The 16952-nt window shown below is 42.5% G+C and overlaps 1 protein-coding gene across 1 annotated transcript in view; it reads right to left on the bottom strand.

The window, feature by feature from the left end:
• LOC117551002 (eukaryotic translation initiation factor 4 gamma 1-like) overlaps window positions 1-16952 on the bottom strand; it is a 91369-nt gene that overhangs the window by 47484 nt on the left and 26933 nt on the right. The window contains 1 exon segment of the mRNA XM_034223653.1: window positions 9282-9538. Within this exon segment, the coding sequence (XP_034079544.1) occupies window positions 9282-9538 (257 nt within the window).

Raw genomic sequence — 16952 nt, 5'->3', positions numbered from 1 at the left:
GTTACCGGTGAATCCGTGTGTGAGAGTTAGGAAGTTAACATGTGTCAGGGAGACGACGGAAGCATGTAAGAGAATGCCATCATACACATTTCTATTCAATACAATACAGAATAACCTGGCAATGCAACAATTAGATCTTTAATTTAATAATATCGGCATGGTAACACTTAAAATACACGCCTCAGTCATGTGAAGCAACCAATATACACATAAAGGGAATAAGAGCAACCGGATTCGAGGTGAAATTCAATATAATCCATTAGATAATCTGAATGTGAGTGAAGGACAGTGTGAGGGTGAAAGGGTTCAACCGTGCAGCCTGAGGACAGCAACATGTAAGAGTAGAGTTCCCATGATGCAACGCTTACATTGTCAGCCTTTTTTGGTGACTGGTCGCTGCCTGATTCAATGAAAGCTAAATATCTCACTTTGTGAACACTGAGGCACGCAGGGAAAAATACAAACTGTACACGCTATGCAAATTCCTCGGCTGCACACAATGTGCATCCGTCTGATTGTCACCAGAAAGACTTGTGTTTAGATTTACATTTTTTTAAACACAGACAGAGAGACACACACACACACACAGACAGACACAGAGAGACAGCGACACACACACACACAGACAGAGACTCACAGACACACACACACACACACACACACACACACACACACACACACACACACAGACACAAGATCTAATCAATTACCAAGGAGTGCCATTACATTACAAACACATGCTCTCCTTTTTCCTCTCACTCTCACTCTACATACTAAAAGAGCTGTCATGCTATGAGCCACCGCTGCTAAATCTAAGCACACTCACACACTCCGGACAATTATTCAACTGGAAAAGTTTACAGGCCTACTGTTAGACTTTAAGAAATATTTTATCGTCGTCACTGACCTTTCAAATCTACAACCCCCTTCTCCATTTCGGAAGCATTACTAACCTTAACAGGCCTCTCTCATCCTGGGGCTGTGGGTTCAGTGATCCAGCCGCTGGACTTTAAACTCCACAAAGCAGCAGCAGCTCCACAAGTTTTGTAACTTTAACTCAGCATAGCTCACACACACATCTACACTTAGCCTGGGCCTGACCGTCAGTACGCCAGCTAGCTCACTCGCTCGCTACTTGAATAACTGTCTAAGCAGAATAGGGGAGGAAAGAAAAAGAAAAAAAATAGGATAAAGCGAGTGGCCTTGTAAAGCTATGGTACTGGAATGTGCTGCCCCTCCCACAGAGGCTAACAGACAGTTAAAGGGGCCGGGGAGTGAACGAGGTGCAAAGGAGGAGGGGGGAGGGGGGGAGAAAGAAAATCAAATGAGCAGCAGCTAGCCGAAGAAACTCCCCCTTTCCCTCATTCTTTGCCCTGTCATCCTGCGGGGCATTCCTTGGATATATCTTTTTTTTTTCAAGCTCACCCCTTTTAGAGAGGAAGGGGAGGGTTGGTTAGCCCTTCCGGCTCAAAAGGGGGAGGAGATGATGGCCACGTGGAGCTGAGCTATGTGCTGACATGTCCTTCAACCCCCCCTCCTCCTCCACCTCCTTCCCATGGGTCTTTTTCTCTGACACACAGAGCAGAAAAGGGGGCAATTTTGCAGAGACTTTTGACCGTAACCAGCTTATTAAAAAAGGGAGAAGAGTGGGGGGGAAAGGGTTGCAGTTAACGCTGTAAGGGCAAGAACGGCCGATGTGTTATCAGAAATCATTTCTAACTGTTGCTCGAGTGGTACAAACTACACTCTTACACTTATAACTGACAAAGGATGCATTTGAGGACTTTTGACCATCACCAGAAATGGTGGAAGACTGACAATGTTATCTGAAATCTGTTCTAACGGCCCGTCCACACTACAGCTTCAAAAAAAGCTTGGAGCTGGGCGTGTCTGAAGCTCGACCAACAACCAATCACATGAATCTCCCGCCCCTGACACACAAGCAGCGGTTTGATTGGCTAGAGCTTGTACTGGTATATGATTTGATTGGCTGACGCTTCCACCGAAAGCTTCAGAAGCTTCAAAAGTTGAACATTGCTCAACTTTTGAAGCCTGAAACGCCAGGAAAGCTCCGCTCTGCTTCCCACAATGCAGTTCGGCGAAAAGTGACGTCACCCCATTCAAAGTGAATGGGCAGACGCGTTGGAAACCGTTTTTGAAGCTGTCGAAGCTGTAGTGTGGACGGGCCGTTACTGTTTACAGATTATCTCAAACAAACTATAGTCTCACTTTTATTGAATTGTAAGAGACGTTATGGAGCTTATAACTGACAGTGGATTTGTTTTAGGAGTTCTTATCCGTGTTGAAAGGACATGGTTTTAAACTGATTTGATCTCATGGTTTATTCCGCGACGCATAGTGTGTGAAGTCTGTTTCATTCTGAATCGGTTGACAGAACATTTAGAAAAGGCATCAAGTCACAGATATAGAAACCCTCATGCTTGCTCTGCACTTGTTCTATTTGTTTTATGTGTCTATTGTCACGTTTTAAGTCTTTTAACATGCTGCTGTGACCAAAAAATATATCCCTAACCTTAGTTCAACTTAAAAGAAAATGCTAACAATTGGCTTTACAGGTCATAAAACCAAAAGGCAGCCACTATTAAAATGGTTCAACAGGAGGAAAACCGATACAAGTACAGTAGGGTTGCAGAATTAATCTAAATCGCAATATGGACAAGAGCCATATTTAATTTCAGGATGCACAATATTTGTTAAAGGCTACGTATGTGCTGCAGAGCCATCCCGAGCTACAAATCGACTTAACACAACAAATGTGTCTGGCACAGATTCTCTCAAAAAGCCCACAATGATCATTTTATTAAATTGTTCTGGAGGGTCCGTCGAGACCCTCTGCTTTCACTGCCACCCTTCTGGCAGGGAAAATAAAGTTTGGGGCTCTCTGCTGGAACTGCTACCCCCGCGACCCGACCACGGATAGGCGGGAGAGGATGGATGGATGGATGGATGGATGGATGGATGGATAGATGGATGGATGGATGGATGGATGGATGGATGGATGGATGGATGGATGGATGGATGGATGGATGGATGGATGGAGGCTTCTGTAAATCGGCATGCAAGGGGTTTTACATTGTGTGTGAGGGAGCAGTTGTGTGACGTAGACATTGGTCGGGTTATAGCATCAGCAGGGACCAATGGAAATGGACCAAAGTCCACCCTTAGGTGACAGAAGTGGCTGATAAGCAGTCGAGTCACAACGTGAGAGGGTCCTGACATCATGCACAACCTGCAGCTATTCCCTGGTAATGGATTATTAAGGAATGGACACTCTACTAAGCCTGAATGATATGTTATCTCTTTCAACAGAGGAAACATTGGATTGGGAAACAAATGAAGATGGTCTCATTTAAACCTCCAAAGAAAACGTAATCAAAATTGTGGCAGAAGCTTAAAGCTAGGTTTAGTTGACATAAAACACAACAGGCCACAGTTAAAAGAATGATAGTTCAACTTTAAAGTGTCTTTTTTGTACTGATATTGTTTAAAATGACTCCCTGAATGTTTTCAAAATCTATCAAGATGACAATAAAATACACTTTCTGCTGCCATAATGTAGTGAGTCATTTCACTAAACTTCAGTTCTACTTGTGTGTCTGCTGCGAGGGGGACCCAAGTTCCCATCAGCAGAAACACGTGGGTTTGCTATCCTGGCTCCAAGATGGTGGAATGAGCTCCCCATTGACATCAGGACAGCAGATAGCTTACACACCTTCCGGCGCAGACTGAAAACTCATCTCTTTCGACTCCACTTCGAGCGATAGAATTACTAACAAAGCACTTATATACTAATAAAGGACTGGCTTATCTAAAGCCAGTTGAGTAGCACTTGAAATGTTTTTTCTCTATGAAACCTGATGTACTGATATGATTCTGTTTTCTTCAAGGTTGTGTCTTCTTGGTCGAATGCACTTATTGTAAGTCGCTTTGGATAAAAGCGTCAGCTAAATGCAATGTAATGGTTTTCATATAATTTAGGTTTAATAAAGCAGAGTGCCAGCATTCCACACCAACATCAATAGGCGCTTTCACACCGCAGTACTTTTCCCACAAAGGTTCATGAGAACTTAGTTCATGAGAACTCTTTAGTTCTCATGAACTAAGTACAGATCGCGTTCACACCGGAATAAGTCCCTGAGGGAGGATTAGGCAAATGAAGCCACTGACGTCACTTCTTCTTCTGCTTTGGGTTTACTGGCAGGCCGCAAACAGCTTCACGGCGTATACTGCCACCCGAAGTCCCCGGCTGGAAGTCCCCGGAGTTGGGGACTGGCTTCAGTAGAAGCTGCTGGGACTCCCAGCAGCTTCTACTGAAGCCTTCCGAGTAAATCGCCAGAACGCTGACACCTCCTCATCTCCACCGCTCCCATGTTTTATTTTGTGTTGCCATAAGTTAGTCTCTCTGCGTTTGTGCTCTGGGCTAATGCTAATGCTAATAATGCTAATGCGAGGATAATAAAATGGCAGCTTCACAAAACTTTTTGGGAGTTTTACGGGGCGTGGTTTGCAATCCGCCCAGCCAATCAGACATAGGAACCTTTTTCTCCCACGAAAGTCCCTGCTCTCTAGCAGGGACGGAAAAGGGGGTAAAAAGGTTCTCATTAACTAATTTTAGTTCCAGCTCTTTTTGGTGTGAACGCGCCATTTTGGAACTATATCGGAACTAAAGTGGGAATAGTTTTTTATTTAATAGGTTTTCATATCAAAGACCTCAGTACATTTCTTTCTTATCCTATTGCCAATATCATCAACCTCTCTTTCTGTCAAGGAATGTTTCCAAATGTCTGGAAGCCGGCTGTAGTTACCCCAATCTTTAAAGGTGGAGACCCAATGTCTACCAATAACTACAGGCCAATTAGTATCCTTCCTACAGTATCAAAAGTCGTTGAAAAACTTGTAGCTGAACAAATTATGAACCATCTGAATAACAGGGCTTTTTCTCTGCATCCAATGCAATTTGGCTTTAGGGCCAAATACTCTACAGAAACAGCCAACCGTTTCTTCACAGAACAAATCAAATCCAAAATGGATAAAGGTGGTGTTGTAGGAGCAGTGTTTCTCGACTTAAAGAAGGCCTTTGACACTGTTAACCACAAAAAACTCATATCTAAGCTATCCAGCATTAACTTCTCCACACTAACACTTAAATGGATAGAATCATATTTGTTCAACCGTTCTCAGTATGTCAGAGTACAGAATAATCAATCATCTAACCTCCAGCTGTCCACAGGTGTCCCACAAGGGTCAATTCTGGGTCCATTGTTATTTTCATTGTATATAAACGACTTACCATCGATATGTCCTGACAAACATCCAAATGTATGCTGATGATACTGTAATTTATGTTCACGGAGGCAGTCTGACACAAGTGGCTAATGAACTGACGAACAAGATGGTTCATGTAACAGCTTGGTTGGAGCAATGCTGTCTGCAACTAAATGTCAGTAAAACTGTATGTATGTTCTTCACCAAAACCAAGTCCTCCTGCGTTGAGCCAGATGTGTTTGTGTCCGGGGAGAGGCTACAGGTGGTCTCAGAGTACAAATACCTGGGGGTCTTCATTGATTCAAGACTCAATTTTAAGGCTCAGGTGAAAAAGGTTTGCAACAGGGTGAAATTCAGTCTGTTCAATTTGAGGTTTACCAGGAACTGCATGTCAACAGAGGCGGCTCTGATGTACATGCACTCTATGGTTCTATCTCATATCACATACTGCTTAACAACCTGGTCACATGCCCGAACAACCACTCTTAAACCGCTGGAATCATTATACAAACAAACACTTAAAATAGTAGATAAGAAATCAGTTTATTCTCATCATTGCCCAATACTAAAATATAACTTGTTGAGCTGGGAAAATGTAATGAGATATGCAAATGCTTGCCTCATGTACAAAATAATACACGGCCTTAACTCACCTCCGCTCAGGCATTTTATCACCATACGCACACCTGTAACTCGGTCAACAAGAGCTGCAACAAGAGGAGACTGCGTTGTTCCATTAAGGAAGAGTTCATTCAGCCAATCTTCTTTTTCTTTTAAAGCTGCACAACAGTGGAACTCAATCCCAGTAACGATTAGAGAACAAAACACCTGCAGTTTATTTAAATCTACCTTAAAAACATGGTTAGTGGAAAGTCAGCTCTGTCAACACTGACACAATCTGTACATTACAACGCTCTGTTTGTACATATGCCTTGAACTGTATCTGTCTGCTTTGTGAATTTGTATTTACCTGTTATTTGAAGTGAATTTTTGTTTTTAGGATGACTTTTAACATCTGTCCAGGGACTACAGACGAAGAAATAGCCTGTTGGCTAACTCTAGCGCATTTACAGAAATGTCAATCAATGTGCACTGTCCGTGTCAAATAAATATATAAATAAAATCAATATAATGTAGGTTTAATAAAGCAGAGTGCCAGCATTTCACACCAACATCATATTCCTTTAAAATAGAAAAAGGGATGGACAGAGGAGCCATTGGATTCCTGAAATCAGATAATGACCTTTTACTTCTCACCCTCCACGATGTAGAAAAAGCTTCAATGAGTCCGACTGTGACAAAAGCTCAAAGCTAGCCCAATTTAGTCGATAGAGGTCAAGGAGAGGAAAAACTGGGCAAATAGAGCCATGTTCAGATAGCTGAAGTCTGTGCCTCGTGTTTACATTTTGAGACTTTCGCAAAACCGTAAAACACTCCGGAGAGTTCTAGAAAAACTTGGAAAAAAGTTGCAGGTGACTGAAGATTTTAAGACTTATATAGAAGCGTATATATAGAAGTCTGTAAATGACTATATCTTGAATTCAACCAGCCTCACAAAGATGTCAAAACTATGATTACACAAGAGGCACACACTACGGCTTCAGTTCCCTTTCCCACAGATGACGAGGGTGAAATAAAAGAGCGAGTGAGAAATACAAAACTTAACTGTGTAGAAGACTACTTTTTTTATTATAGCCGCTTAAAAAGAGGTTATAAGGAATCTGTAAATAGATTGCTCAGATCTAACCAGCATTACAGAGAGAACTATGATTACACGAGAGGCTTCAGTTCACAGCGAGCTACCACATACCAGGCCAGGGCCATCTTGCAGAGCAACAAGGAAACACTAGACATACTGTGGACCTGGAATATGTCGTTCAGCCGCTTTCTCTTACAGCGAGTTAAGGTCAAGTTCAACACTCTCTGCTTCAATCGGTAAACTAAAACCTGCATCAAGAGTGAATAGTCCAGAGTGACCCCAAGTCCTCTCCAGACAGACTGCAATGACTCAGGTGAGCTGACAACATTGGATTAATGAGGGAAAAGAGCCTTGAGCAAACAAAACATTTCTTTAAATTTGGCTTTTCATTGAATTGTATTTATTCTTTATTTCTTCTGTCCTGTGTGTATTGACTTCTGTTAGTATAACTTAGTATCTGCAACTATTAAGTGTCTTAGTTAATCAAAGTTAAATGTTTCTCTATTACCTAGAAGGGGAGGTTAACTTGTTAGTTTCTGTCGTTTTGAGTCCATGATAGTTTCCTGTTAACGTTTCCACTATGTTAATTAAATATAAGTCAGCAGGGTAGTTCATTCCGATTATGAAATGTTAGTAGCTGTGGTGAGCTGAAGCTGGGCTATATGACACGTCACCACCGCTAAGCTAAAGGTGGCTAATGTTGGGCTATAAAGGAACTACAGCACAGTCACATGACTTCACGTCACCACCGCTAAGCTAAAGGTGGCTAATGTTGGGCTATAAAGGAACTACAGCACAGTCACATGACTTCACGACACCACCGCTAAGCTAAAGGCGGCTAATGTTGGGCTATAAAGGAACTACAGCACGGTCACATGACTTCACCACCGCTAAGCTAAAGGCGGTTAATGTTGGGCTATAAAGGAACTACAGCACGGTCACATGACTTCACGTCACCACCGCTAAGCTAAAGGTGGCTAATGTTGGGCTATAAAGGAACTACAGCACGGTCACATGACTTCACGTCACCACCGCTACGCTAAAGGAGGCTAATGTTGGGCTATAAAGGAACTACAGCACGGTCACATGACTTCACGTCACCACCGCTAAGCTAAAGGCGGCTAATGTTGGGCTATAAAGGAACTACAGCACGGTCACATGACTTCACGTCACCACCGCTAAGCTAAAGGGGGCTAACGTTGGGCTATAAAGGAACTACAGCACGGTCACATGACTTCACGTCACCACCGCTAAGCTAAAGGCGGCTAATGTTGGGCTATAAAGGAACTACAGCACGGTCACATGACTTCACATCACCACCGCTAAGCTAAAGGCGGCTAATGTTGGGCTATAAAGGAACTACAGCACGGTCACATGACTTCACGTCACCACCGCTAAGCTAAAGGCGGCTAATGTTGGGCTATAAAGGAACTACAGCACGGTCACATGACTTCACGTCACCACCGCTAAGCTAAAGGGGGCTAACGTTGGGCTATAAAGGAACTACAGCACGGTCACATGACTTCACGTCACCACCGCTAAGCTAAAGGCGGCTAATGTTGGGCTATAAAGGAACTACAGCACGGTCACATGACTTCACATCACCACCGCTAAGCTAAAGGCGGCTAATGTTGGGCTATAAAGGAACTACAGCACGGTCACATGACTTCACGTCACCACCGCTAAGCTAAAGGCGGCTAATGTTGGGCTATAAAGGAACTACAGCACGGTCACATGGCTTCACGTCACCACCGCTAAGCTAAAGGCGGCTAATGTTGGGCTATAAAGGAACTACAGCACGGTCACATGACTTCACGTCACCACCGCTAAGCTAAAGGCGGCTAATGTTGGGCTATAAAGAAACTACAGCACGGTCACATGACTTCACGTCACCACCGCTAAGCTAAAGGCGGCTAATGTTGGGCTATAAAGGAACTACAGCACGGTCACATGACTTCACGTCACCACCGCTAAGCTAAAGGCGGCTAATGTTGGGCTATAAAGGAACTACAGCACGGTCACATGACTTCACGTCACCACCGCTAAGCTAAAGGCGGCTAATGTTGGGCTATAAAGGAACTACAGCACGGTCACATGACTTCACGTCACCACCGCTAAGCTAAAGGAGGCTAATGTTGGGCTATAAAGGAACTACAGCACGGTCACATGACTTCACGTCACCACCGCTAAGCTAAAGGCGGCTAATGTTGGGCTATAAAGGAACTACAGCACGGTCACATGACTTCGATACACTCGATAAGCCATGTTAGAGATGTTCAGTGTAGCGTTACTGTACCTGTTTGCGTTCCCGTTTGGAGGCGATGTGTTGCTGCTGCTGTGGAGGCTGCTGATGCTGCTGCTGCTGTTGCTGCTGCTGTTGCTGTTGCTGCTGCTGCTGTTGCTGTTGTTGTTGTTGTTGTTGCTGCTGCTGCTGCTGTTGTTGCTGCTGCTGCTGCTGCTGTTGTTGTTGTTGTTGAGGAGTCGGGCTCATAATGACGGGCGCCGCCTGCACCGGGGGGGTGAACTGAGGCTGGGCGGGGTAGTAGGCCGCTGCTATGGATCAGGCAGAGAGAACAATGTAAACCAACACATACTGACTTAATCCTGCAGCCATAACTTCACACAAACAGGCTGTTGAACACACTCACTCTCACTCTCACTCTCACTCAGGATCACAACATCTCTCGACAGCAAAAAGTGAGTGTTGACACAACGGCATTATGTTGTGCAAAGCACCGTCAGGCTATAGTTATGGGTACGTTTGTGTTTGTCATGTTCTGCTGCTTTTAAAAACCTCTTAGAATATTTAACAAATTGTACGGCGTCCTTGGGTGCCTTAAATAAAATGTATTATTATAGTTAGGAAATCTGTTTCTAGAGAATGAAGGTTTCATTTCTCTATGATTTGCAGGGCAACAGCTGCATGCACGTATTAAAGGTATAATATCATTACAGTGAGGTAAGAGCACGTATTTAGAGAACTCACTGCCAACTCCGGATGTATCACATGTACGGCATTGGTTCAGTACTACGCATTAAAATATGAATATACCTGAAATGAACCCAAATTCCTAGATTACATGAAACTAAAATAACCAATGCTGACATTCTCGCTCGTGACATTATTCCTGTCAACTTTGTAGAGTTACCTTGCACTAGGGCTGCAGGATAAATGCATCTGCGGAGATATCTCGGCCTACAAATCACCTTCTACAGACCTCATAAAAACATATTCCTTGGTAGAGATCCTCTTTAAAATAATCACACGCGTATCAGGGTTTCCGCTAGGATTTTTTCTCGCCGGTCAAATGTCCGGACAGAATTTATTTTACCGGACAAATTAGAAACTTACCGGTCATGTTTCAATAATAATAATAATAAGAATGGTGTAGCAGAGTTTCCGTTAGCAGGTAATTACCGGACTAGGACCGGATATGCTGATGTTTAAAACTCAGTTCATGGTAGGGCTGCACGGTATTTGAAAAAAACTGACATTGCGGTTTTTTTCCCCCCTGCGGTATATATATATATATAGCGTTTTTTTTAACCTGTTAAACCCCAAAGTCCCGGCGGATACTTTACTCTTATTTTTCACGACAGTGTCTCAGGGGATCGTAATATTTAAGAACCTATTAATGTGTTATACCAGATTAACGGAAATAATCTCAGCTAACTGACGATACAAACCATTTTATACCAAAACAAAACACAAGTCTCATAAGAAGCATCTAAATGACCCCTGAGCGAAAAATGGTAACGCACTTTGGCACAGAACTCAAGATAAAAGTACCCTTATTACTTATCGTAGCTGCACATACAAGATATCCGATTAAAGCTGAGGTTCCACAGATTATTTAGGTATATAGTATCATCACTGAGTGATCTGAACTCGGACAGGGGAAGCAAACACAGACATCACAACACGTACCTTTACGTAGCTTCGAGGGGAGATGTTTCACCGTAGCTGTCAATCTGATCAAAAGACGTGTTCAATGGCATTAAAACGAGAAAGAAAAAACGCGGCTGAATCGGTTAATCCATAGGTTTTTAACGTCTCTGTATAAAAAAATGATTTAATTTATAATCCATAATTCCATTTTTATGTAAATATCGCAGAGCAAAAGTTAGCTGCTAATGGTAGCCACCAGAGTGGCTGCTGCTTCCGGTCTTGGCTATGCGGAAGTCTCTCACACACACATTACCAAATAAGGACTGTGTGATTTCCCCTCGATTCCATTGGCTCTGACGGTCAGAAAGAGATGTCACATGTCAAAATCCAGCAAGGTGGGCCAGAGATATGGAAAATCCACCCAAATGGCCCCAGAAGAGGGTTTTTTGTCCTAAATCTGTCTAAAAAGTCAAATATCAGGGGAAGTTCTACACACACCAACACACCAACAAATAAGGAGTGAGAGTGACGACGCGTAGCCAAAACCGGAAGCTGCATACCACCAAGGTGGCTACCATTAGCAGCTAACTTTTGTGATCCGATTTTTACATAAAAATGGAATTATGGATTATAAACAATTGCTTCAAAGCCACAGATACATTATCAACCTATGGATCAACCGATTCAGCCGCGTTTTTTCTTTCTCGTTTTAATGCCATTGAACACGTCTTTTGATCAGATTGACAGCTCCGGTGAGACGATCTCCCGTAAAAGCTCCGTAAAAGGTACGTGTTGTGATGTCTGCGTTTGGTTCCCCTGTTGCGAGATCGGATCGCTTAGATACTATACTTAAATAATCTGTGGAGTCTCAGCTTTAATCGGATATATTGTATGTGCAGTTTCGATAAGTAATAAGGGTATCTTTATTTTGAATTCTGTGCTAAAGTGCGTTAGCATTTTTTTTTTTTTTATGAATAAAACCGCACGTCCCTGCGGTGTGAATACCGCGTATGCGCATACCGCGGTTATCGCCATGACACGGTATATCGTTCAGCCCTAGTTCATGGGGCTCATTTTTATATTGCTTCAGTTTATAATCGTAACAGATCGAAAAGTTCAGATTCATTTTTCAATAAATGATTCCACAAACATAATTATTACATTCAAAGAAATTACTTGTAGTAGATGAAGTACATTATACAAAAGTTTAAATTAACTTTGAATAATAACATGGGAGACAGCCCGTCAGTTTCTCATGCAGTTCGCTAAACAGTGGGCGGGGCTTCAGGTGATTATGCAGCAGCTGATCTGATCTCTCTCTCGGGTCCGGTTATACTTCACTTGCGTTTATGTCCATATCGATCAGATCCAGATCTCCTGGTCGGCCTTTATAGAGAGCACCGATCAAACTATTAAGAGTGAATATCGGCTGATAATGATCGGCGGCCAATCGATCAGAGCATCGGACATTTTGACCGGCAGGTTTTGAATTTACCGGTTTTTATTACCAGCTAAAAAAACGGTAATTACCGGCTAACGGAAACCCTGACGCGTACCATTTTAATACATGATGAGATTAATGATGCTAAAAGGATCAATCCCTCAACTATCGTGATTCATGTTGCCACACGGTCAAAGATAAACGCAATTAGTTATTTCTTCCAAATACTGAAGCCATATTTTTTTGCATTTCCTGTATTGTGAGCTTCTATGTTGCATGTTTTGAATGATTCTAGTCAATATAATGTATAGGGGTTTTTGGGGTTCTCTGAAACATCTGTCCAGGGGTCACAGATGTAAAAATGTTGCTTTTACAGCGATGATTGTCAATGTGCACTGTGCCTTTAAACATGAATCAATACAAGCAGAATCTCTATCAAAGCAACATGTCAGGGTTATTGACAAAACCATATCAAAATAACCCTAATTTAATACATTTCCCTTAAAATGTAAGACCTTACAGATAGGCCCCTCAGACCATGAAACGGCTCCGTCAATAAACCTGTTGGCAAAATGACAAAAACCCCAGTTTCCTGTTTTATAACCCAAACTGTGCAGCACTGTGACATTACCTGGCCTTCTTACTGGTCTCTGCAGTAGCTATAGTGCTGTGCTGCTCTAAAATATATATATTTAAGACATTACGGCTGCCAACATAAGCTACTAAGAGACAGACAAATCCGCACATTAAGGAATGACTCTTCATCAAGGTCCAACTTGTCCATCACTCGGTGACATTACCTGGCTTTCTTACTGGTCTCTGCAGTAGTTAAAGTACTGTGCTGCTCTAAAATAGATATTTTTCAAAAAATGTAAGACCTTACAGATAGGCCCCTCAGACCATGACACAGCCTGGTCATAAAACCCCAGAGAAATCCAAGTTTCCTCCGTTTTAACCCAAACTGTCCAGTGACATAACCTGGTCTTCTTACTGGTCTCTGCAGTAGTTAAAGTATTGTGCTGCTGTAAAATATATATATTTAAGACCTTACAGATAGGCCCTTCAGACCATGACACAGCCTTGTCATAAAACCTGCTGCCAACATGACAGAAACCCCAGAGAAATCCAAGGTCCCTCTGTTTTAACCCAAACTGTCCACTGACATTACCTGGCTTTCTTTCCCTTTACCAGAGACCTCTCTCTCTCTCTCTCTCCCCCCCCCCCCCCTCTCTCTCTCTCTCGCTCCTGCTGCTCTCCCACTCTGCACTGAGTCTGCATTGTTGACCAGCAGCAGCACGGACTAAATATAGTCCAAAAAAAACCACACCGGCTGGGGGATGAGAGCGCAGGAGAAAGACGGAAAGAGAGAGACAGGGAGGGAAGACGGAAACAGAGAGGGAGGGAGAATATAAGACGGAAAGAGAGAGACAGGGAGGGAAGACGGAAACAGAGAGGGAGGGAGAATATAAGACGGAAAGAGAGAGACAGGGAGGGAAGACGGAAACAGAGAGGGAGGGAGAATATAAGACGGAAAGAGAGGGACAGGGAGGGAAGACGGAAACAGAGAGGGAGGGAGAATATAAGACGGAAAGAGAGGGACAGAGAGGGAAGACGGAAACAGAGAGGGAGGGAGAATATAAGACGGAAAGAGAGGGACAGGGAGGGAAGACGGAAACAGAATAGAAGCCAGTACGAGACTTTTGTTTGAACGAAGTCGTAGAACTTTGTCTCGAGATATGTGCAAAGATTAGGAGATAAAAGGAGAGGAGGAGGTGGACAAACACCTACCCTCAGAGTCCTCCGGCTCTCGAGACCCTCGGTTCCCCATGCTCACTGAATTCCTTTTTCCGAATGCAAAAAAAACTAGACGGAAAAAGGAGAGGGGGTTTGAACAGAAACCCCCTCTCTGACTCCTTCCTGTCCTCTCCACAGGTGCCTTCTCAGAGTGACTGCTTTTAACATTCAGCCCTCCCTCTTCCAGCGTGTCTCCCTGACGCTCCTCCCTCTGACCTTCCTGATTCCTCCCCTGCCTTTCACTTCCTTTCCCCCCCGACTTCCTCTCTCCCTCCATTTACAGTATCTGCATGTGATCCAGCCGTACGTACATGTTGCATTGTTACAAAATACAGTGATCAAGTCTTATTAAAACAATCAAATGCTATAATTACTTCATGATTCCTTTACTGCCTTTCACTCTTTTTGGAAAACAGAGAAATGGGTGAGATAACTTTTAAGGTGAGTTATTCTAGTATTTGCAGGTTTTTCAACATCGTAAAACCAGCTAAAAATAGATATTGTCTTTTAACCATTGCAGGAATGTGAACTTGGACGTCAAGGACACCAGAAGCAAGGTTATAGTAAAAAGTGGAGAGTTTCACAGTGGAAAAGTCTTACTTTGCACGTATTTATTCTCTCTTTCAAACTTTTAAACCAGAGTAAATGGTTAATAAGCAGTGGAAGATGTATTTGGATGAGTTTTATTGAGTGTAAATAGTGTGTTTTACTACATTGAGCGAGGTAACATTTGTGTGTACTGTCAATGGAGGCTAGTGGCTTAGAGGAGAGCATAGTCATTGTATGTTTTGTTGTTAATAAATATTTGAATAAACCTTTTTTTGGTTTCCCTGATTGCAGGAAATCGGGGTGTCATGTAGGGCTACACGATTTGGGGAAATAATCTCATTGTGACAGATATTGCGATTTGCGATATTTGTTTGTAAGCGACCCAACGGAAGTTTATTGTAAAATGCGGCCATATCTCCGGCTAGGAAGGTCGCATCAACGTGCTCCCGTCTCTAGCACCCCCGCAGCCCGAGCTACGAGTGAAAGAACTAAACTTACATGAAACTTCAATTGGGTTGCTTTAAAGTCAAGCTTCAGTTTCAGACTCACCCTGTAATAGAAACATGTGATGGAGCATTACTAACCTGACTCATCTAAAGCTCCATTGGAAGCCATTTGGAAAGGGCAGGCACTTTCAAAGATACTTGGCAGGTGATTGGATCAATCTGTCAATCACGTTCTATCATGGGCCACTTCTGATTGGTTAACAATGGCTGGTACATGTGGAGCACAGCACTTCTGATTGGTGTGGATGACTGACACACAATAATTAAAAGCGATTAATCGTTCAGCCCTAGTGTCATGCATCTGATAAATATTAAGACCACTGCCGGAGTTATTTGTCCCGGTATTTAATGACGTTTGTTACTTTCCCAATGAAGGCAAAAGCCAGACGTAAAGTTAATTTGTTGTCTAATGGGGAAAAGGGGATTAACTCAAAGGAGCTATGATTAAAAACTGTAATAAATATTGTCCAAACACCTCTTGATTTTCTTTCAAATGTATATTAACTTCAACACGAAAAAGGTGCGAGAATAAGCATGTAAACCAGTGTTTCCGTCGCTACAGATTGCTGCTAATAAATACTGTCATTATTGCAGAATTAAAATACCAATTACAACTTTACCCAGTAAAGACAAAAGCCAGCTGTTAGTGGATTTTTGTCATGTGGGAAAAGGGCTTTTCAGAGACTGGGGTTTATGTGGTAATAATTGTTTTAATAGTAAATATCTTGGTGTATTTTCTGTTTGTTAGATTTCAATAACTGACGAACGCAGCATTTAAATAAGGCTGGTCCATTTGTGCTTTAAAACAATATTTACGCAATGACAATTCAATACATAATCATTATTAATGTAATGTATGACTAAGTTAGCAAATATAGAGCTGCTTGAACAGTCCAGATAATAGATTACTTACTGCAATAAAACCAGGCAAAGACGACACTTATTATATACAATATCCAAAATCTCAGACGATATCTGGTCTTATTTCATGCTAGCGACAAAATATCAATATGTTACCCAGCTCTAATACTACTGAGTCTTTGCCTGAGAATGAACAACACTCGGTTTAAGAGTGACTTGGATTGTTGTGGTATTAATTCATATTAATAGAAAACATCCCCATGGATCTTTGTTAGTAATCATTCAACTTCCTGGCAACTATTAACCTTTGTTTCTAAGGATAAAAGCCAGATGTTAATGTCGAATGAAGGGGCTTCAGAGTGGATTTGATTTGCAGAAAGACTCCCCTATTTCTCTCCCTGAATAAGTTATCCGAGCCACTCTGGCATCACAACAAACTACAGGGGAGGGGGTGAGTGTGTGTATGTTTGTGGGGGTGAGTTAATCAACATAAGGGGGAGGGAAGTTTTAAAAATAGTTACCATACTCCGTCAGCACCGTGTTTGTGTCTTCACCTGACGGCTAGAAAAGGACTCAATGGACAAACAGACTGTACCACTTTGAAGACATCAGAGGGGGGTGTTGGGTTTGTATTTTGGGATTGTTACCATGCAGTTACATATTTTATGGTGCACATCGCGGGCATTAAGACCAATGATTGCCATATACTGTGCCACTTTTTAACGTCTCCTGAAACAACCTTTTTAAAACCCATTTAGTAGTTGAGCCACTTTGGAAATTGAGAGCTGTGTGTCACTGTCACATGACCGGTTATTTAGGGTCATGTGCTTAAATCACCTCACAACATGACATGTGATAAATGAACACGACATGGAGGGTCAATCAGTTGTGCTAAAGTACAGCACAAACAACTAAGAAATGGTTGTA

Source organism: Gymnodraco acuticeps, unplaced genomic scaffold, assembly GCF_902827175.1.
Source record: "Gymnodraco acuticeps unplaced genomic scaffold, fGymAcu1.1, whole genome shotgun sequence".
NCBI lineage: Eukaryota > Metazoa > Chordata > Actinopteri > Perciformes > Bathydraconidae > Gymnodraco > Gymnodraco acuticeps.
This window is presented reverse-complemented; position numbering and strand designations above follow the sequence as displayed.